Here is a 20554-nt window from a genome sequence, read left to right as displayed (position 1 = left end):
ATAGCCTGGTGTCATTTGATTGACAGAAGCCTCTCTTCCTGAAGGAGAGCTCATCCAGGAGTGGAGCTGGGACTGCTTCCACTGGCCTCTCCCCAGGAGCTCCCGAGAGCTGCTTTCATGCCATGCTGCAGCCACTGGGTGCAGGGGGAAACAAGCCTAGGAGTCTGGAATGTGTTGTTTATGAGCATAGGTCGAAGCGTTTGATTTAGTCCCATTGGATTCCTAGTAAATCATTCTTGCTATGGCCGATGACTCCAAAGCAGATTCTGAAAGTTTCTTTAAGAACCTTCAATGCTATTTTGAGAACAATTATTGGTCAGCACTTAGAATTTCTTAGCTTTTAAACTTTTCATCCTCCTTTCACTTAGAAATGTTGGCACACCCGATAACTTCCAAGTAGTGCAGTATGTTATATGTCACACTACTGACTTTATTTAATTTCCAGCTCCTATACCATTTAGAAAGAAAGAAAAACAAGAAAAAGACAAAGATGATCTGGGGCCTGACAGATTCTCAACACTCACAGGTTTGTAGACCCATGGACTTCCTGGCTCCTTCATTCCCAGAGCACATATTTCATAACACTTTTTATTGGGTGCCATAAGCGTTGCCATTTTAGAAGGGTGTGTCTGTGTGTGTACAGTGGGGAGTGTGTTCTTCGTAGCTCTGTGGTTTCCAGTGGGTGGCCACAGTGAATCCCAGTGTGCCCTTCCCGCAGACTGCCACCACCATCATCATCCTCATTGTCATAACTTCATTTACCATGAGGCCCCTGATCCTGAGCCTCTCTCTAGGCCCACACTACAGCTCGCCATCTAGTGGGATGATGGCAGAGTGCCTTCTAGGAAAGTGTGGTGATGGTTTTAGTGATACGCGTGCTGCATTTTTGGATCATTGATTGAGTAGTTTTCCCTAACATTGATCATTGAATTCTAAATTTATTTCTATCTGTAGTTTGATCTGGTTTATTCAGGATCACAGTGGAATTCTATTTTATCTAATCATTTTTTGTGTGTGATAAATTACTTATTTAAATAATATCATAAATGCCAGGACAAGGGTTTTGGCACAGCAGTTCAAATGCCACGTGGGGTTCCTGTATCCCATTTCGGAGTGCCTGGGTTCCAGTCCCAGCTCCACCTCTGTTCCAGCTTCTTGCCAGTACACACTCTGGGAGGCATTTCAAGTAGTTAGGTTCCTGCCACTCGTGTGGGAAACCCAGATTGAGTTCCAGGCTCCTGGTTCAGTCTGGGCTAGCCCCAGTCTATTTCAGGCATTTGGAGAGAGAACCAGCAGATGGAAGCTCTCCTCTCCCTACCCCATAAATACATGAATATTAAAAAAAACAGTCACTATAATAAAAGTTTTTTTTTTTTTGTTTTTTGTTTTTATTATTTTTGACAGGCAGAGTGGACAGTGAGAGAGAGAGAGAAAGGTCTTCCTTTTGCCATTGGTTCACCCTCCAATGGCCGCCGCGGTAGCGCGCTGCGGCCGGCGCACCGCGCTGTTCCGATGGCAGGAGCCAGGTGCTTCTCCTGGTCTCCCATGGGGTGCAGAGCCCAAGCACTTGGGCCATCCTCCACTGCACTCCCTGGCCACAGCAGAGAGCTGGCCTGGAAGAGGGGCAACCGGACAGGATCGGTGCCCCGACCGGGACTAGAACCCGGTGTGCCGGCGCCGCAAGGCAGAGGATTAGCCTGTTGAGCCACGGCGCCGGCCTATAATAAAAGTTTTTTAAAACTCTACTTTTTTTTTCCTTTATAGCTTCAACTACTTTAACATTTTATCTGAACCAAGGAAAACACAACTTGGGATTAGTCTCTAACCTTACTCAGCTTTTGTGTTTCTGAGTTCTTTTTGGCACATTAGAAATGAGCATCCCCAGAGGAAAGAGTTTGAGAAGTCGTGTCAATGACTCAACCTGGAGTTTGATAACCATAGATTATTTCCAGTGGCTATAGAACATCTAGAGGGAATTTCATTTCTCACCTCTTTTCTTCTTCTCTTGATTTTAAATGATGTTATCCTACTAATTAAAATGAAGATTTTTGGTGTTATTTTAAAAAAAGTGGTATAAGTTTCAAAGAACATCTGCCTTAAAGAGTTTGGCATAGTGCCAGTAAAATCCCATTTTAATGCATGTTGCCTAATATCTACTCTATATACTTACGTATGTTTCTGTGTCCTTGCATATACCTTCCTGCTCTGTCTGATAGTGTAACTTGCCTGGAATAATGGTTTTGAACACCAGCAAATGTTCCTACAAGCCAGGGTTCCCTACTGAGGGCAGCCAAGACTGTCTTAACCAATTAGCAAATAACTTGTTGACCATCTGACTCATGCCAGTCACTGTGCTAAGTGTGGTGGATATTATGCTAAATCCCACATGACATCAGTTTATCAGGGCCTTCCAGTTTGATTGGAAAGATTTGGGAAGACATTGTCCTTTTGGAAAAGAATTTATGTATCCTCACTATGTTCATGTGTTCAGAACACCAAGGTTTACAATGGATTACTCTTTTTTTTTAAAGATTTATTTGTTTGAAAGGCAAAGTAACAGAGAATGGGAGAGAAAGAGGTCTTGTATCCATCGGTTCATTCCCCAAATAACTGTAGTGGCTGGTGCTGGACTAGGCCCAAGCTAAGAGCCTAGAACTCCATCCAGGTCTCCTATGTAGGTAGCAGGGGTTCAACTACCTGGCCATCCTCCACTGCCTTTCCAGGCACATTAGCAGGAAGCTGGATTGGAACTGGAGCAGCTCGGTCTTCAACTGGCACTCTGACATGGGATGCCAGTGTCTCAAGCAGCAGCTTAACCCCGTGCACCGCAGCCCTAGCCCCTACACTGGATCACTCTTAATGAAACCTCATGTTTTAAAAATGTTGAATAGGAGCTGGCGCTGGGGCATAGCAGGTAAAGCTGCTGTCCACAGTGCCGGTATTCCATATGGGTGCCGGTTCGAGTCCCAGCTGGTCCTCTTCTGATCCAGCTCTCTGCTGTGGCCTGGGACAGCAGTAGAAGATGGCCCAAGATGGCCCAAGATGGCTCCTGGCTCCTGACTTCAAATTGGCACAGCTCCAGTCGTTGTGGCCAATTGGGGAGTGAACCAGTGGATGGAAGATCCCCCTCTCTCTCTCTGCCTCTGCTTCTCTCTCTGTGTAACTCTTCAAATAAAAAATTTTTTTGAAAATGTTGAATTAATAACTTTAGAGAAGTTGCAAATTATTTTTTTAAAGATTTATTTATTTGAAAGGTAGAGATAGAAGAGACAGAGAGAGGTATCTTCCATCCTCTGGTTCATTTCTCTGATGACTACAATGGCCAGGGTTAGGCCAGGCCAAAGCCAGGAGCCAGGAGTTCTACCTGGGTTCCCAATGTGGGTGGCAGGGACCCAAACACCTGGGCCATCCTCCACTGCTTTTCCCAGGCCACCAGCAAGGAGCTGGATTGGAAGTGGAGCATCCATAACTTGAATTGGCACCCATATGGGATGCTGGCACTGCAAGCAGTGGCCTCAACCACTACACCACAGCGCCGGCCTCTAAATTTTTATTTTACACCATCTTTAGGCTGCATATTTTTCTTTGTTCTTGTTGCTCGGTATAGAAGCTAAAAAGTAATTTTTTTCATAAAGAATACTTTTTTTGGGTGTGAGTTAAGCAATTTAGCTTCCCTATTAGTACAAAAAATTTTCCTAGTCCTAATTAATCACTCATTGAAAAGTTGTCATTAATTTCTTCTCGGACTTTTGGCTAAGATCAAGTGTGAAAAGTTGTCATTAAATCAGTTTTCAACTGTTTTGAAAGAAAATTTCTGGAGCCAGCATGTGGTATAATAGTTTAAACTGCCTCTTGCAATGCCAGTATCCATATGGGCTCTAGTTCAAGTCCCAGCTGTCCCAGAACCTGCTAATGCACCTGGGAATGCAGCAGAAGATGGCCCAAGTGTTTGAGTTCCTGCCAGCCAACTGGGAGACTGGAAGAAGCCCTGGCTCCTGGCTTCAATCTGGCCCAGCGCTGGCCCTTGCAGCCATTTGGGAAGGGACCCAGTGGGTGGAAGATCTTTTTCTCTGTCTCTCTAACTCTGCCTTTCAAATAAATAAATCTTAAAAAAATAAAAAAAGAAAGAAGGAAAGAAAAAGAAAATAAACTTCCCATATTCCTGCTATTCTCACTGCTGTGTTTTTTCTGTTCTCTCCTAGTCTTTCTCAAATATTTGTACATGGCTCTTTCAGGATTGAATTAGATTGTATATGTAATAGTTTATATTCTTTTCTTACCACATGTTAATTTATAAACCGCTCTCCCAATTTATACTTGACATGGTTGTTTTTTAAGTCATTTTTAGTGGCTATAAAATAGTCATATGATTCTGCTACAGTATAAACATTCTCTTGTTCTGTATTTAATTGTTCCCCATTTTTTACCTTGAAAATAGTGCTCACATCCTTATATGTGAACATTTTTTTAAGTTGTTTTCATGGGTAAGAATTTTGAGAATGGTGTTAATAGGAATAAAGGTTTATAAGGAACATTATAGCTGTCACTGTCGTTAGCTTAATTGTATAATCTTTTTCAGAACTTTCAACAGCATTCAAAAGTGGTAACTCAAAAATGTTCACCCTCCAAAACAGGATTCTACCATAATAAAGGTTTTTCTTTATTTATTTGAAGGTCAGAATTACAGAGGGGCAGAGGCAGAAAGAGAAAAAAGTCTTCTATCCACTAGCTCTCTCCCGAAATGGCCTTAATGGCTGGAGCTAAGCTGATACGAAGCCAAAAGCCAGGAGCTTCTTCCTGGTCTCTGGGTCTTCCCTTGTGGGTGCAGAGGCCCAAGGACTTGGGCCATCTTCCACTGCCTTCCCAGGCCATAGCAGAGAGCTGGATCAGAAGTGGAGCAGCTGGGACTAGAACTGGTGCCCATGTGGGATGCAAGCACTGCAGGCGGCAGCTTAACCCACTATGCCACAGCACTAGCCCTTTGATAAAGGTTTTATCAGTACACATTTTGAATTCAAATTGCATTATAGCAAAAATACTGATTTCTGTGGAAATCCTTCCTGTCTTCCTAATTACTACAATTTTGTGGAGATATGAATGCCTGAGAGCATGAACTTCTCTAGGTCTTGATTTCCTCTTTTGGAAATTGATAAAAGGAGCCCCCTGTTAACATTGTTTAATGTTAAATAGAAATAGTCCATGAAAGGTGCTTAGCACAGTTCCTGGCATGTGGTAAGTGCTCAATAAATGTTAGCTGCTATTAACACATGTGCACATATTTAATCTAGTGATTTTTTAAAAATGGGATTCTACCAGAATGTGGACATTTATGATTGCCTGTTGGCCTGGATGTGTGTCACCGTGGAACTTCATTTTGTCAGCAGATCTAACAGGTGCTGTATTCCAGCAGTAATGCTGTGATGCTGAGGTTTAGTGAGACAATATGAGGATGCACAGTTTTCAAGTGTGCTGGAGAGATTTGTGAAAGAAGAATGGAGAAAGACATTTTTGTTATTATTAAAAAATATTTATGTTTGAATAGTTCTTTTTTTCCTCCTTGAGCATAGAGTTGTCAATAAGTGAAATCTACCTATAAAAATGTATTGTTGGAAATTCTATTAGTGTGAATTGCTCATAACAGTGATTCGAATGTAAGCACTTAAAAACTCATCATCCATCAGTCTGCACTGAATTCTGGTGGTGATGAGAGCGTGGAGCTGACTCGTCTCTGTTTCCTGCTTTGCCAAGGCTCTCAGACCTAAGAGTGGGATGAGTAGGCAGCTGCATGGTGCCTCTTAGCATTGAGATATGTGCTCTTTTTAAGTCTTACCTCCTAATCTGCCTTTGGGATTATGCTAATGGTGTCCTACTAATGTCAGACTTGAGCAAACTGAAGAACTGGTCCTCTCGCTGTCCTCTCCCCACAGATGATTCCAGCCCTCGACTAAGTGCACCAGCTCAGGTCGCCGAGGACATTTTGGACAAATACAGGAATGCCATTAAACGGACCAGCCCCAGTGAAGGAGCAGTAGCGAACGATGAAAGCACAGGTGAGGATCATGACAGAGATTTGAACAGTAACTTTTAAATCACATGATAAAAGTAGTTTGAACTTAAGTAGCCTTTAAAAGAAGAGCAAGTGGAATCAGTTTATTATCTGAAAATTACAGACTTTGTAACCAAACCAGATTAAATTGATGTCCCTCTCCCAATAAGCCTGGGTATCCCCATATGCTCACATGTTTTAGACTTGTTATCCCGTGAGTTTTGGGTGAATCGTTCACAGGGAATTAGGGCATGCTTTTTTTTAAAATTTTTTTTAAAATTTTTTATTTTTGACAGGCAGACTGGATAGTGAGAGAGAGAGAGACAGAGAGAAAGGTCTTCCTTTGCCGTTCGTTGGTTCACCCTCCAATGGCCGCCGCAGCCGGCGCACTGCGGCCAGCGCAGCACGCTGATCCAAAGGCAGGAGCCAGGTGCTTATCCTGGTCTCCCATGGGGTGCAGGGCTCAAGCACTTGGGCCATCCTCCACTGCACTCCCGGGACATAGCAGAGAGCTGGCCTGGAAGAGGAGCAACCGGGACAGAATCCGGTGCCTGGACCAGGACTAGAACCCTGTGTGCCGGCGCCGCTGGGCGGAGGATTAGCCTGTTGAGCCACAGTGCCGGCCAGGGCATGCTTTTTAAACTGTGTAGAACTGTAGTTTTATCTAGTTGTACAGCTGAGTTTAGCCTGGGAGACTATTTTTTTTAAAGATTGATTTATTTATTTTGAAAGGCAGAGTTACAGAGAGGCAGAGGCAAAGAGAGAAAGAAGTCTTCCATCTGCTGGTTTACTCCCCAGATGGCTGCAATAGCCAGAGCTGAGATGATCTGAAGCCAGGAGCCAAGAGCTTCTTCTGGGTCTTCCATGCAGGTGCAGGGGCCCAAGGACTTGGGCCATCTTCCACTGCTTTCCCAGGCCATAGCAGAGAGCTGGATTGGAGGTGGAGCAGCTGGAACTCAAACCGGCGCCCATATGGGATGCTGGGACTGCAGAGGGCAGCTTTACCTGCTACGCCACAGTGTCAGCCCCACCTGGGAGACCTTCAGGATAGTTATCTATTGTTGCTTAGTACATATTTTTTAAACGATTCTCTTTTCCTCATAGTGGAATTCTCAGTAGGTGTCAGAAAAATAATGATATAGCCCCTAAGATAAATTAAGCAGAAACCAAAGTAGATAAAAGCATACCTAGTATACTGTGTGTATTTATGCCTGTATGTGCATAGAGTATCTTCTGGAAGAATCTCCAGCAAACTGGTAATACAAGTTGGGTTTTTTTTAGAGGTTCTGGGTGATGGTGAGAGTGCACATGATTCTCCTCGGGATGAAACGCTACAGAACATCTCTGCCGACGATCTCCCTGACTCCGCCAGCCAAGCAGCCCACCCTCAGGAGTCTGCTTTTTCTTATAGGTATTTCTTTCATGGGGTGTTCAGACTTTTGGGTTTGAACTTTGCCATCACCATCGCTATAGGGAAAAGAATACTCATTTCAGATGATTGTTTGAGTCACTTAATAAATGTCTAAAGTAGAGACATAAGAATGAGATGCTATTAACTAGGAAGACTGTTTTAGTTGTGGATGCCATGTATAAAAATCTTTATTTCATGTATTTTTTTCTTAAAAGATTTACTTATTTATTTGAAAGGCAGAGTTATAGAGAGGAGGAGGCAGAGAGAAAGGTCTTCCATCCTCTGGTTCACTTGCCACATGGCCACAACAGCTGGAGCTGGACCAATCCGAAGCCAGCTTTTTCTGAGTCTCCCACATGGGCGCAGGGGCGCAAGGACTTGGACCATCTTCTACTGCTTTCACAGGCCATAGCAGAGAGCTATATCAGAAGTGGAGCAGCTGGGACTCAACGTGGCACCCATATGGGATGCCGGCACTGCAGGCAGTCACTTTACTTACTACGTCACTGCTCTGGCCCCACTTCATATATTTTTTAAAAACTCATATGTTCAAAGGAACCACAGAAGCAATTTAAATTAAATAGATTGCAGGGCCCCTGTCCAAGTAGTGCTGCCAGCCTGAGTGAGAAATACTGGGAGAGAACAGAGGTAGTTCAGAAGTGGGATCAACTGCAGGTTTGAAATAACCCACTGTCTCCTACTGGGGCCCTTTCACTTGTCGTCATCCTTGTTCCTGGGAAGATTTCTCTCTGTCCGTCTAAAACTTTACTGGAAAAGCAGAATGACAGCCGAGAGGCAGAGACAGAGACAGGTCTTCTGCTCTTCGGTTCATTCTCCCAGTGCCTGCAGTAGCCAGACTAAAACCAGGACCTCCGAGCTCGATCTGGATCTCCCACATTGGAGGCAGGACCCAGTTGCTTGAGTCATGACCTGTAGCTCCTCAGGCACATAAGCAGGAAGCTGGAGTCAGGACCAGAGATGGGATGTGAACCCAGGTACTTCAGTTTGGGTTGTGAACATCCCAAGTAGCATTTGACCAAATGCCTGTCCTGGGTCTAATGGGGCTTGAGAAGGTTAACGACTTCAGGCTCCTAAAGTTTTTGCCCTTGTTTGATAAACTCTGCTTCCTCAGACAAGGAGTAGCAATTTTAAAGCCCTGGTTATTTCTTGTGAACTTTGGAAATTCCCTTGCTTTTTCCCTTTAACTTTTTATTCTAGAAATTCTCAAACATGTACAGGAGTGAAATAATATAATAATACTCCCCTTACTTATATTACCTACTAATTTTATTACCTACTACTTATATTACCTACTACTAGATGTTTACTTATATTACCTACTAATTTTATTACCTACTACTTATATTACCTACTAATACATGGCCAATATTGTTTCATATTTATACTCTCCTAATTATTTAAAATAAACTCTTTTTTAAAAAATATTTATTTGAAAGAGTCACAGAGAGAAGAGAAAGAGAGACAGATATGATCTTCTATCCTCTGATTCATTACCCAAATGGCCAGAACAGCCAGAGCTGCTGGGCTGGTCTGAAGCCAGTAGCCAGGAGCTTCTTCCAGGTCTGCCATATGGGTGCAGGGGCCCAAGCACTTGGAACATCCTCTGCTGCTTTCCCAGGCACATTAGCAGGGAGCTGGATAGGAAGTGGAGCAGACAGGACTCAAACCAGTGCCCTTATGGGTGCCTTTATGGGATATGGCACTGTAGACAGTGCTTAATCTGCTGTGCCACAGTGCCACTCCTAAAATAGCGTAGCATTTTGTTTATAATTACTGTTTTTTTTTCCTACAGTAAAATTGCACAGTTTTATTTTAAGCCTTTGCAAAGTGGGTGAAGATTATAATTGATCAACTTGATTTTCTACAATGCTCATTTTACGGGAAGGGAACCAATAGGGAACCATTAGGGAAAGAGAGTTTGTCAGAGGAAGTGGACTAGAGACACTTGCAGAGAAGGAAGCCCTTGGCCTTCCTTTGGGGTATTTGGACTCCTCTCTTTGGAAGACAGTTTTGAACACTGAACCAGAGGAGAGGACACTAGCAAATAGAAGAAGCTTGGTGGTATCTCCCAGTCTGAAGTGCTGCCTGGTTGGGGGTGGAGCGACACCATTATGCTGGTGGTGGGTCAGGAATTGGAAGCAGATTTTGGCCTGACACTAAAGGCTCAAGCAGTTGAGCACTAGAAAGGGCTTCTTGCCAGGCGCAGAGCTTGTCTTGGGCAGGAGCAACATCTCTCAGAGATGTAGAAGGAAGGCAGCCTTGATTTCAGTGTTAGGGTCTTCATAATCTCTGTGGCCCTCCCCCTCCCAGGCATAATGGGCTTTTCTGGTCTTCTCACGGTGCCTGTTGTAGCCCTTAGCACATGATGAGAGGTCACAAAGGATTTGTTGTTTGATTCTGGGGGGCCCTGCCCAGGGCACTGTTATTGCTGTTCCCTGTGGGCAGTATGAGAGCTTCCTCTTTGAAGTGAGGTGTCAGTAAGTAAAAATTACCCTTTTCAAATAACTCTGAAAATTTGAGTCCTGAGGTAGCAAATTAATTTATGTAGTAATATTCATAAATGTGATTATACCTGGATAAAGAGATAAATGTATTTTCTACTCATTTTTTTCAGAGATGCAAAAAAGAAACTGAGGCTTGCCCTTTGCTCTGCGGATTCCGTAGCCTTTCCAGTGCTGACCCATTCAACAAGGAATGGGTTACCAGACCATGCAGACCCCGAAGGCAAGCTGCTAAATCGTTTTCTTTCCCCCTGTATTTGCCTATTGAACCTGTGAAATTGCTTGTCTGCCACTGTTTAAACCATACAGCAATTCCAGGTAGTGCAGCAGTGTTAGTGTCACGTAAGGGCACTTTGGGTACTGATGGTTTATTGAAGGAGTTTCCTATTGGGAGTGGCAGTGTAGCTTCATTCAGTTGATAAAGAGTAAAGTAAAACTGGGCATCTCAAATGCTGGCCGATTACTACAGCCTATGGAAACACTCAGTAACAAAATTCCCATATTTTTTCTTTAGATAATGAAATTGTATGCTTCTTGAAAGTTCAAATAGCTGAAGCAATTAATTTGCAAGATAAGAACTTAATGGCCCAACTGCAAGAAACAATGCGTTGTGTGTGCCGCTTTGACAACAGGACGTGTAGAAAACTGCTGGCATCTATTGCTGAGGACTACCGGTAAGAAACCCACCCTTCGCAGCCTGGAGCTTACAGCCTCATTTTTAGCTACAAGTTTCTTTTCGGGCTTTATTTCAGGAATAACTCTTGGCTTACCACAAAGTACTGAGCTGTGTTTACTGTGAGGCATAGATTTGCAAGCAGCGCGTTTGGGTAGTCTAGAAATGCGGCTCTGGATGAGCGCCTCGCACTAGCAGGGAAGTGCAGCTCACTTCAGCTTTCCACAGAAGCAGATAAAGGAACGTCCTAGATCTTGAGCCAGCGAGGAAGTAGCGTATCCTCTTCCTTTTAAAAGGGTGGTGGGAAAGACTGCTTTTCTGAGCAGAGAGGCAGGAGTTGTCTGGGAAACGCCCCCCTTTCTCTGCCGCAGGCCCTGCAGTGTTCCAGAGGTGGATGCCGCTGCTTGTTAGAGAGGCCCAGGGACCAAGTGCCCCAGCGGCCGGTACATTTAGACTATAAGTGAATAAACGGTGGGGATGACCTTGGGGAATATAACCTCACATTTTTGTTTTTTTAGTCTCTGGCAGTCAGTTTCCTTGTAGGTATGAGGTCCTACCAGCATGAGACAGTGATCCTATTTAAAATAAACCAGTGTAAAAAAAAATAAATAAGCCAATGTGCCCAAGACTTATTAACATTTAGTGAGTTCAGTAGCTGAGTGTTCAGCCCAGTGGATGATATTCTTCACAAACATGCAAAAATGGTTCTGTTTCCTTCTTTCTTCTGCTTCCTTGAAAGGCAGAAGAGAGAGACAAGCTCTCATCCACCGGTTCACTCCCTAAATGCTTACAATGGCCAGGGCTGCATCTGAGTGAAACTGGGAGACAGGAAGTCAATCCAGGTCTCCCATGTGGGTGGCAGAGATCCACCCAACTGCGTGAACATCATTTGCTGCCTCTCAGAGTTACAGTGTGGGATGTAGGTGTCTGAACTACCTGCTTCAATGCCCAATCCTGGTTCTGTTTCTTGAGCTAGCAGCATAATTAGTCCCCAAGACACTTGTCTGCAGGCTGAGATGCCAATTTATAAACCCAAAAATTAGGAAGTACTTTTTTATTTTAAAGAAGTTAGGACTCAGTCTCCAAAGAAAGTGTGCACTGTATATCTTTGATGTCTTGCAAAGTGTCTTTCTTTTTAGGAAAAGAGCGCCATATATCGCCTATCTCACTCGTTGTCGACAAGGCCTGCAGACCACACAGGCTCACCTGGAAAGGCTGTTGCAAAGGGTTTTGCGGGACAAAGAAGTAGCCAATCGATGCTTTACCACTGTCTGTGTGAGGTTACTGCTTGAGAGCAAAGAAAAGAAGATTAGGGAATTCATTCAAGGTAGCTAAATATCTTCAGATTAAACACGACTCCAGACGATCTTTATTGGGAGAATTGGGAGATTTTGTTTTGCTTTACAGTTTGTTCAGATATCTGTATGCTTTACGACAGTTCCTTAACACCTAGTTGTTTTGTGGATTCGTAGTAATTTAACTTTGAGCCCCTGTACCCACGTGAGGTGTCAAGCCACTTTGATGTCAAGCCACTTACTGCATTTTTCTCCTGGATTGAAATATTCATTTTTTTTAAAGATTTATTTTATTTTTTGAAAGAGTTACAGAGAGAGATCTTCCATCTGCTGGTTCTCTCCCTAAATGCCCTCCATGGCTGGGCATGGGGCAGACTGAAACCAGGAACCAGGCACTTCCTCCCAGGTCTCCCACATGGGTCCAAGGGCCCAAGCACTTGGACCATCTTCCTCTGCTTTCCCAGGTGCATGGGATCAGATCATCTGGATCAGAAATGCAGCAGCCAGGACTAGAACCGGCGCCCATGTGGGATGCCGGCACAGCAGACCAAGGCTTAACCCTCTGCACCACAGCGCTAGCTCAAGATTTATAGATTTCTTAGTTTCTCCTGATTTTAAAAATTTGGCTGCATATTTTTCTTTTTTTTTTTTAAAGATTTATTTATTGTGTGTGGGGGGGAAGCCACTGTAATCCAAAAGCTGTACTTTGGAAATTTATATTTATTAAATAAAAGTTAACAAAAATAAATGAAGTCAATCAATCATTCTCTGTCTCTCAAAAAAAAGAAAGATTTATTTATTTATTTGAAAGTCAGAGTTATAGAGAGAGAGAAGGAGAGGCAGAGAGAGAGAGGTCTTCCATCTACTGCTTTACTCCCCAGTTGGCTGCAATGGCCGGAGCTGTGCCGATCCAAAGCCAGGAGCCAGGAGCTTCTTCGGGGTCTCTCACATGGGTACAGGGGCCCAAGGACGTGGACCATCTTCTACTGCTTTCCCAGGTCATAGCAGAGAGCTGGATCAGAAGTGGAGCAGCTGGGTCTCAAACCGGCGCCCATATGGGATGCCGACACTGCAGCTGGCGGCTTTACCTGCTACGCCACAGCTCTGGCCCCTGCAAATTTTTCTTAAAGGACACATCCCAATATTTTTGGCTTTAAAAGCATGATGTCTGCATTGCTAGTGACTATGTTCCAAGACCATGCGTCACTCCACAGTGGATGTGTGAAACTATGGTACTGAACTCTGTGTGCTACACTGATAACCGAATGGCTATTATTGGCTCATGGGCAGGTAGTAAATAGAGCATGGATGTGCCAGACCAAGGCATGATTGACATTCCAAGTGGGACTGAGCAGAATAGCTCAGGATTTCATCACACTGCTTAGAATGCTGTGCCATTTAGGATTTATGGATTGTTTACTTCTGGAATTTTCCATTTATTAGTTTCACACCTCAAGTAACAAAATATGGAAAGCAAAACCATAAATAAGGAAGGACTGACTACTTTAGTTAATTTTTAAAAAGTTATTCAGATAGTATATTTTTAAAATTATTATTTTGCATTGGAGACTTTCAGAAACTCACAGCAGCTGATGATAAAACTGCTCAGGTGGAAGACTTTCTGCAGTTCCTGTATGGCGCCATGGCCCAGGATGTCATATGGCAGAACGCAAGTGAAGAGCAGCTGCAGGACGCTCAGCTGGCCATCGAACGGAGCGTGATGAACCGGATTTTCAAGCTGGCTTTCTACCCTAATCAGGACGGAGACATACTTCGTGACCAGTGAGTGCCTCTACGTTGAGTGCCTGTTGTCACACTGTGTGGGATGTGTCAGATAGCCTCATATTCAGCAAGCTGTCCCTGTGACTTAGGGCCTGAGAGTAAAAGGAAATGCACATTACCACTTTTCACCCAGCAGTTACATGAGCGGAAGGCCTAGTAGTACCCAGTTGTCAGGGATGTGGGCAGGCAGGCTGGAGGAAGTGTGTATGGTGTAGCCATTTTGGATTGCACTGCCTCGGATGTTCTTCCCTGCCCTCTTTCTGTGGTTAACTCCTACTGTCATTCAGATCTTTTTTTTTTTCCTTTAAAGAAATATCTAAATTAATCAAGGGTTTTTGTTGTTGTTATTTTAAAAAGATTTATTTATTTGAAAGGCAGAGGCACAGAGGGAGAGGAAGAGACAGAGATCTTCCATCCACTGGTTCAGTCACAGAACGGCTACAATAGCCACGGCTGAGCCAGGCCTGAGCCAGGAGCTTCATTCCTGTCTGCCACACGGGTGCAGGGGCCCAAGCACTTGGGCCATCTTCTGCTGCTTTCCCAGCCCATATGGGATGCTGGCACTGCAGGTGGCAGCTTCTTCCACTGTGCCACAGTGCTGACCCCAGGTGCCTTTGTTTTTGAAAAATAATTTTTTGCCATTTTTTTCAGTCTTGGTAAAACTCAGCCCAGCACAACTGATGGTTTTTGATGTGGCAGGTTGTCCTGTGCATTGTAGGGCGTCTAGTGGCATCCTTGGTCTCTCACACTAGATGCTAGTAGCAGCCACCAGTGTGACGGCCAGACACTGTCTGCAGACATCACAAACCTCTCCATGATCTTCAGTGCTGGTTTGTTTGTTTGTTTCAAGATTTATTTATTTATTTGAAAGAGTTACACAGAGAGAGGAGAGGCAGAGAGAAAGAAGTCTTTCATCCAATGGTTCACTCCCCAGTTGGCCGCAATGGCTGGAGTTGCACCGATCCGAAGCCAGGAGCCAGGTGCTTCTTTTAGGTCTTCCACATGGGTGCAGGGGCCCAAGGACTTGGGCCATCTTCTACTGCTTTCCCAGGCCATAGCAGAGAGCTGGATCGGAAGAGGAGCAGCTGGGTCTCGAACTGGCACCCATATGGAATGCCAGCACTTCAGGCCAGGGTGTTAACCCGCTGTACCACAGCGTTAACCCCCATCACTGGTTTGTGTGAATGTTTGATGAATGCAACCTTCTCCACTAGAGTGTTCCCTCTGTGGGAGCAGGAAATAGTGTTTTTATTCACTACTCTGCCACAGTGCTTAGCACAGGGCCTGGCTTCTAGTGTGTGTTCATTATATATTTAATAGAAATGAGCACTAACTTGAGTATCATTAAACATCTGGAATGGTGACATCGGCTGTTTTGAGGCAGGGAGACCATGGAGGATTTGACATTGTTATTTTCTTCTTTCTTGAGCTTCATGACCTGTTTTTTTCCCTAAGCATGTTGAAACTGTCTCTGATGGTTTCCTGTGCCTGGTGACTCTCAGGGTTCTGTGTAATAGGATCTCAGGTGGGCTGTTAGTGGTTTATGTAAGATTTTCCTATATAGATATTTTAAGGCACTGCCTATGTATATTTGGGAGAACTCACTTTTCTAGGACATGGGCTAGCATCAGTTCAACCTCCTCCCTTAGTGTTCATAGTCTCAGGAGCTGTTGGCTCAGCTACACGTCTGTACATAATTCACCCTGTGGGGCCTGTTTTCTCTGCAGAACACCAGGTTTTACCTTCTGACATGGAACAGGAATGAGAACATTCAAATTGTACTTAATGCAGAGAGGAACTTCAAAGCAGATTCTTTTTACCCACTCCTTCATAGCATTTCTACACGTTTTACAGAATGTGAAAAGTGGACACCATGTTCTGGAAGGAACACTAGAAGCCAGGAAGCTCAGTTTAGCTCCTGCAACTCACCCTGTGGAGTCTTAGGCAAATCCGTTACTGTTTGAAGCTTCATCATCCTCATATACAAAATGAGGGGTTGAGCAGGTGACAGGGGCCATTTTCCACCTAACATTCGTGGTCTTTGTTTCTAGCTACACTCTGCTTCTCCCTTTTTCCCATCCGCCTTTTCCTTTACTTTATTTAGTGGTGTATCCAAGCAGCTCCTGGGCCCAGGGTTCCTCTCCTGTGTGCCTTGAAATGCACTCTTCATCCAGGAAAGGAGGCCTTCCTCCTGGCCTCTGCATCTCCTCAGCTCATTCACTCGGCGTTTCTAAGCAGAGCCTTTTTGACAAGAAAGAACCTTACAGCTGAACCATAATTGTAACCTGTGTGTAGAAATAAGATTAAAATGTCCTAACCATTTTGGAAAATATTTTATGATTTGGATAGCTTTTTCTGAAATGTGTGTTTATGTATATATTTTTGTGGATTTTCAGGGTTCTTCATGAACATATCCAGAGATTGTCTAAAGTAGTGACTGCCAATCATAGAGCTCTTCAGATACCAGAGGTAATGCAGGTTTCTGTGCTGTGTGTGATAGTAACCGACCGCTGTGTGATAGACCACTGCATATTACCACTTTTTCAAGGAGCTGGAATATGATAAAATGTAATTCAGTCTAACCTTCAAGTTTCCAAAGGTGCTTCTGGGGGACACTCTCTGGCATGAAAAGGGGCCCGAGAGCCTGCAGGGAAGAACCCCTCCCTGAAGCCCCTCAGGGCCAGGTGGAGCCTCTCATCCCAGCCCTGCTGTCCCGGGCCAAGGTGGCCATCGTGCTTGTGTAGTCGGGTCGTGCTGGAGGAAAGGGCTGGTGTCCTGCAAAGAGCGAGAGAACTGCTGTTCCAGGATAGGGCTTGGATTTCAGCTCAGATTCCCTCTAGTTGTTGAAACCAGTGGTTTTGTGTGTGTGTATGTATGGGTTTTTTTTGTTTTTTTTTTTTTAAGATTTATTTATTTATTTGAAAGTCAGAGTTACACAGAGAAGGAGAGGCAGGGAGAGAGGCCTTCCATTTGCTGGTTCACTCCCCAGTTGGAGCTGCGCCGATCTGAAGCTAGGAACCAGGAGCTTCTTTCCGGGTCTCCCACGTGGGTGCAGGGGCCCAAGGACCTGGGCCATCTTCCACTGCCTTCCCAGGCCATAGCAGAGAGCTGGATCAGAAGTGGAGCAGGGGCCGGCATTGTGAAGCAGTGGGTTAAAGCCCTGGCCTGAAGCGCCGGGATCCCATGTGGGTGCCGGTTCCAGTCCCAGCTGCTCCTCTTCCGATCCAGCTCTCTGCTATGGCCTGGGAAAGCAGTGGAAGATGGCCCAGGTCCTTGGGCCCCTGCACCCACGTGGGAAACTCAGAGGAAGCTCCTTGCTCTGGCTTCAGATCAGCAAATCTCCGGCCATTGCGACCATCTGAGGAGTGAACCAGAGGATGGAAGATCTCTCTCTCTGTCTCTACCTCTCTCTGTAACTCTTTCAAATAAATAAAATAAATCTTAAAAATAAAAAAGAAGTGGAGCAGCCAAGACTCAAACTGGTGCCCATTTGGAATGCTGGCACTGTAGGCAGCAGCTTAACCTGCTACGCCACACTGCCGGCCCCAGAAACCACTGTTTTTACCTATTACATTTCTTATCTCTTACAAAGTAAGAAAACAGGAAAATTTCAGGTATTTTCATTTTTTAAATTAAAAGCTCTACTAATAAACATTAACTTGCATAAAATTCTTAATAGTCTGTTTCTGGAATCTGCTATTTGTAGAACTACTGCAACAATGGTGCATATGATTTTTTAAAAATGATTAGGAGCAAGTGTTTGGTGCAGCTCGGAACCCCTACATCCCATATTACAGTGCCGTGGGTTTGCGTCCTAGCTCTGCTTCCTGCTAATGCATGCTCTGGCAAGTAGCAGGTGACTCATGTACTTGGTTCTGTGACCCAGATGGGAGACCTGGATTGAGTTCCTGGCTTCTGGCTTAAGTCTGGCCCAACACTGGGTGTTGTGGGTATTTGTGGCTTTACCCACTATGCCACAGCACCAGCCCCCCACCCCTAATTTTAAAATTATCTTCTTTAGTAACTTTTTTGTGCTTTTGGAATCAGCTACTACATATAGAGAAGTTCCTTTTTACCTATTTAATGAAGATAACTGTTTGAAATTTTATGAATTCTGGGTTCTATGTTATATGTGCCCTTTCTGTGTTAATGGATATGTGGGTTGCTGTATTTTAAAATGAGAAGCAAACTATTTAAAAGTTAAAAAGCTCCAATCTTGGATGGAAGGGGAAGGAACCCACTTTGCCTCAGTGCTGAGCCTTCAGTGCCCAGGTTGCCGCTGGATTCAGGGTCTGTCTTGTCCTAACCTAGGTTTATCTTCGGGAGGCGCCATGGCCATCTGCACAGTCAGAAATCAGGACAATAAGTGCGTACAAAACCCCCCGGGACAAGGTGCAGTGCATCCTGCGAATGTGCTCCACGATCATGAACCTCCTGAGCCTGGCCAATGAGGACTCTGTCCCAGGAGCTGACGACTTCGTCCCTGTGCTGGTGTTTGTGTTGATAAAGGTGGGCCACGTGCTGCGTTCAGTCAGAGCTTGTCTGTCCCGCTGAGCAGGGTGCAGGGTGCAGCTTGGCCTGACGTTGCACACTTTGGCTCTTCTCCAGGGCTGAAGCTCTGTGAAGGAAAGTATCAAATGTTGGAACTTGATCTGTCCGCAAGTTAGGTTTTGCAAAGAAAGGATGGAAGCCATTAGATGAGTGAACACTCTGGGTTCTAAAGCGGTGCCTGAAGTTCATGCTTGGAGCTCAGTGTGTAATTATTGAATGGATGGATGGGCAGGCTCTTAAACATTTCTTCTTTCACATGAAGTTCTTTGTAGTGCTTGGCATATGGACCACCAAATTTACCAATCATTTCTCCTCTTTTAGCCTTTTATCTTGTAGTAAATTATTTTAAGAAGTACTGACATCTCTTGTCCTTTGACCTTAAAATTAAGGTTTTATTATTTAAATGATTTATTTCAGATCTTTTGTGGGTTATCATGCAGTGTGGGTGCACATATCCATTACGTGACTGAATCACTCAGGGGTTCCCGTCAGCTCAGCCATCTGTTGGTGTCTAAAGTATGTTTGACGTAGTCATGTGTCTAATTCCTAATATTTGCAGTAATTGCAACCTGAACACTTGGCTTACGATCAGAAACCCATAGCCTTGCAGATGCAGCTCCTCCAGGCAGGTTCTGTGCTGCCTCCTCTCGTGATCTCTCTGGTCCCTCTGCAGAGCCAGTTGAAGCTGGTTTTAAGGAAAAGGCCTTTTAGCTTGTTACCAACCAGTGTCCATTCTCTTCATATGAAAAAGGTGACAAGTGAGAAGTTCTGTGTTACCTCCTACAACAGAGGGAGTATTATCTGTTAATCTTTCTTCTTTCTTAGCTGACTCTACCTGAACTTGGCAGATAAAACTCAGTTTGCCTACAGCATTTATTTCCTTGTCTACCATTCTGGAATCCTGGGATGTCAGACTACTGGAGTTCGTTCGTTCTCCTGTGAGACCAGTGAAAGTTGCAGGATAGGGAGTTCCAGAAAGTACAGTGAAGTTAGTACCTGGGTTGCATTTCCTGTATATGGTTGTTACAGTATGTTGGAGTTACAGATACTTCCAAAAATTGTCTTTTGGATTATTTTCAAGAGGGCTAGTATCTCTTTCTAAGACACTTAAATAATCTTGCAGAGCTCCACCTCCAAGGAATTGACTCTTTTTCTTTTTCACTTCTCTAGGCAAATCCACCCTGTTTGCTGTCTACTGTACAATATATCAGCAGCTTCTATGCCAGCTGTCTGTCTGGGGAGGAGTCCTACTGGTGGATGCAGTTCACAGCAGCAGTGGAATTCATCAAAACCATCGATGACCGGAAGTGACCAAGACTGAGGCCCACCAAGGGGGCAGACTGTCAGTTGGGCAAATAGATCTCTAAGAGAATGAGCCAGCTGCTCTGAAGGCTGAAGATTGTTTTTGTATAGTACTGTACAGCATTCAGACATTTTAAGATAGATCTTTACTAAACAGATGAATGAGCTAACAAGCAGGTTCTCTTTTCTTTGGGCTCTTTTCCTTTCTGGGTTACATATTTTCTTTTCTTGTCCCCACATAGAAAATACTACTGCAAAAAGGGACCACTTTTTTGGGTATTTTGAAATATTTTTAAAAAAAAAATCTCGTAGAAAATTCCTAGACCTCCATTTATGGATACCTGTTCTTTCCTCATATTTTAAAAAAGAACAATACACCTCTTTTAAGATGCTGTCTTACCTGATTTGCATCTAATGGAAGCAGAGTACCAGCCGCACCGAGGATTGTAGTAGTGGCGCATTAGTGGCATTATCTATAAATACACTCACCTAAACTGAGAAACTAAGAAAGAATGTAAATATAATATATATTTATATGTGATGTGCCAAGGACATCTCAGATACTAATAAACAAGGAATATTGCTGATGGCAGGTTGTGACATACTGTCTTGTGAAATAGTTTCCTTGACAAAATTTAAGCTGAGCTTAAAAGCAAGAAACAGAAATACACAGAAGTATTTATTAACATGGAATAGTTTATTGAACTTTGTAGGTGTGGAATTGGATCCATACGCAGGGCTGCCTTTGATGAGGAGGGTAGAAGTCTCAGAGTAAGTCACTCGGACATGTCTCACCATGGAAGTGTCTGCGCCTGCACATGGGAAGTGGACTCTCCAGTGGCCATGCATTACGTAAGGGGGACAGTAGACACCTAATGCGTTATTGTGGCACTTCTCATCTGAAATACTAACCATACTGTAGAAACCCCAGACAGAGCTCCTTACAAACCTTTAATTGTAATATATTTTTGA

General features: G+C 44.1%; 1 protein-coding gene across 4 annotated transcripts in view; it reads left to right on the top strand.

Annotated features, from left to right (window-relative positions):
- Nucleotides 1–19775, top strand: part of GAPVD1 (GTPase activating protein and VPS9 domains 1) — a 96144-nt gene extending 76369 nt beyond the window's left edge. For 2 of the 4 annotated variants that reach the window (XM_062207537.1, XM_062207536.1), the window contains exons 17-26: nt 446–526; nt 5928–6050; nt 7328–7457; nt 10093–10202; nt 10494–10653; nt 11792–11979; nt 13516–13729; nt 16126–16198; nt 18041–18238; nt 19451–19775. In XM_062207537.1, the coding sequence (XP_062063521.1) occupies nt 446–526; nt 5928–6050; nt 7328–7457; nt 10093–10202; nt 10494–10653; nt 11792–11979; nt 13516–13729; nt 16126–16198; nt 18041–18238; nt 19451–19591 (1418 nt within the window). In that variant the 3' untranslated portion in view covers nt 19592–19775. The remainder of the gene's footprint in view (nt 1–445; nt 527–5927; nt 6051–7327; nt 7458–10092; nt 10203–10493; nt 10654–11791; nt 11980–13515; nt 13730–16125; nt 16199–18040; nt 18239–19450) is intronic. The other 2 variants (XM_062207539.1, XM_062207538.1) reach the window with 1 other exon arrangement.
- Nucleotides 19776–20554: the final 779 nt, after the last annotated feature.

This window comes from Lepus europaeus, chromosome 12 (genome assembly GCF_033115175.1).
Source record: "Lepus europaeus isolate LE1 chromosome 12, mLepTim1.pri, whole genome shotgun sequence".
In the NCBI taxonomy this organism is placed as follows: domain Eukaryota; kingdom Metazoa; phylum Chordata; class Mammalia; order Lagomorpha; family Leporidae; genus Lepus; species Lepus europaeus.
This window is presented reverse-complemented; position numbering and strand designations above follow the sequence as displayed.